At 42.8% G+C, this 2,498-nt stretch overlaps 1 protein-coding gene across 1 annotated transcript; it reads left to right on the forward strand.

Annotated features, from left to right (window-relative positions):
* The first annotated feature begins 1,284 nt into the window (after window positions 1–1,284).
* Window positions 1,285–1,680, forward strand: LOC112748722 (uncharacterized). The gene has a single exon (XM_025796965.1). It carries the CDS (start codon window positions 1,285–1,287, stop codon window positions 1,678–1,680), a length of 396 nt encoding a protein of 131 aa, XP_025652750.1.
* The last annotated feature ends 818 nt before the right edge of the window (window positions 1,681–2,498 follow it).

Here is a 2,498-nt window from a genome sequence, read left to right on the forward strand (position 1 = left end):
AAGCTTCCCTACATCATTGCTTATTCCTCAAAGACATTGGGTGCGGCACAATCCAACTATACAACTACAGAAAAAGAGCTCTTAGCTATTGTTCATGCATTGGATATATTTAGATCTTACTTGCTAGGCTCCAAAATAGTGGTATACACGGATCATGCAGCTTTAACATATTTGTTGACAAAGAATGAGTCGAAACCTAAGCTCATACGTTGGATCTTGCTCTTGCAAGAGTTTGACATTGAGATTAGGGATCGAAGTGGGTCACAAAATTTAGTTGCGGACCATCTAAGCCGCCTAAAAAATCTTAAATATGACCCATTTCCGATTGATGACTCATTCCCTTTGGATAGCTTGCATGCTGTTTCGGATAGTTTTCCTTGGTTTGCACCAATGGCGAACTACTTGGTTGCTAAAATTTTCCCTCCCAACTTTTCAAAACATCAAAGGGATAAGTTGAGGAGTAATTCCAAATATTACATTTGGGATGACCCTCACTTGTGTAAAAGGGGAGTAGACCAAGTAATTCGTAGATGTGTCCCGGAATTCGAATTCCAACCCATTCTTGAATCTTGTCATTCATCCGAGTGTGGCGGCCACTTTGGCCCATAACGGACGGCTAAAAAGGTCTTGGATTACGGATTCTGATGGCCAACATTGTTCAAGGATGCTAACCAATTTTGTGTGTCATGTCACTAATGTCCAAAGTCCAAAAATACATCCCAAAAGGATAAAATGCCTCAACAACCAATGTTGTTTTGTGAAATCTTTGATGTTTGGGGCATAGACTTTATGGGGCCATTTTCTAACTCAAATGGACCTATGTATATTCTGTTAGCGGTTGATTACGTATCAAAGTGGGTGGAAGCGATACCTACCCGCCTTGATGACGCTAATACTATGGTTTCCTTCATTAGAAATAATATTGTATGCTGCTATGGGTCGCCACGAGCAATCGTGAGCGACCAAGGTTCTCACTTTTGCAACAGGAAGGTAGAAGCACTACTCAAGCGATATAGGGTATTACACAAGGTTGCAACCGCTTATCACCCCCAAATCAATGGACAAGCGGAGGTGTCCAATCGAGAGATAAAGCACATTCTGGAAAAAGTGGTGAATCCACAAAGGAAGGACTGGAGTTCTCAGTTAGGAGATGCATTGTGGGCATATAGAACGGCCTATAAGACGCCGTTAGGGATGAGTCCCTTTCGGATCGTCTATGGAAAAGCATGCCACCTCCCGGTTGAAATTGAGTATAAAGCCTATTGGGCGGTTAAGTAGTGTAATATGGATTTCACAAAGGCGGGTATAGCCAGGAAATTGCAACTAGAGGAGCTTGAATGTCTTAGAATGGAGGCATATGAGAATGCACGGATCTACAAAGAGAAGACTAAGGCATTTCATGATCAGCATATTCGGAAGAAAGATTTTCAAGAAGGTGACAAAGTTCTTCTTTACAACTCAAGACTCAGATTCAAGCCCGGAAAGCTCCTTTCAAGGTGGGATTGTCCCTTTAGGGTGAAGGAGGTGAAGCCCTATGGTGTGGTCGAATTATTCCACCCTCAAAGTGGTACAACATTCAAAGTGAAAAGCCACAGGATAAAGAAGTATCATGGTTATAAATCACCAAAGGAGCTGGAGGTGTTCCTACTTGAGGATGCACTGGAAGGAAGAGAAGCTTAAGCTCTTGACCGTCCAACTTAAGGACGTTAAAGAAAAGTGCTAAGTGGGAGACACCCCACCATGGTATGATCTTCCTTGTACATAATTTCTTCGTATAGTTTGGAACCTTGTTGGATTTTGTGATTGCTAGATGTTGTTGAGTTTGTTTAGGTATGTTAGATTTTGTTAATTTTGATTGAATTGTTGTGGTATGCTAGGTTTTGTTGATTTTGATTGAATTGTGTGATATTCATGAGGTTTCATTGATCTTGGTATGGTTGAATTGATAATGTTGAAGAAAATGCTTCATTTTAAGTATTGCATGAATTTGTGAGTGTTTTCTTGACTATATAACTTGAATACCTGCCAAGAATGTGTTAAAATTGCCTTTCTTCATGTAAAAAAAACGTCGTTCCACGCGTAGGCGTGGACAATGAGTACACGTCGATGCGTTTTCCCAACTCTTGGTACAAAAACCAGAGAGTTGTGCTGGGACTGTGCCAATTCTGTGATGGGAGCACAATGCTTCCCACGCGTGCGCGTCTACGACGTGTACACGTCGACAGCCCATAACGCAACCCACGCGTGAGCGTGGGCGACGCATATGCGTCGGTTGCTGAGTCCGTAACTCCTAGTATAAAAACTAGAGAGTTGTGCGATTTTTACGATACCTCTGTGCGAGGGGCACAATCTCACCCCACGCGTGTGCGTCATATGACGCCTACGCGTCGCTTGACTTTTGGCACACCCACGTGCAAGCGTGGGCGACGCACACGCGTCAATCGCGAATTTTGCAACCTCTGGTACATTTTCCAGAGAGTTGTGCCACTAACAAATCC

The sequence above is a fragment of the Arachis hypogaea genome, chromosome 15, assembly GCF_003086295.3.
Source record: "Arachis hypogaea cultivar Tifrunner chromosome 15, arahy.Tifrunner.gnm2.J5K5, whole genome shotgun sequence".
Classification (NCBI taxonomy): Eukaryota; Viridiplantae; Streptophyta; class Magnoliopsida; order Fabales; family Fabaceae; genus Arachis; species Arachis hypogaea.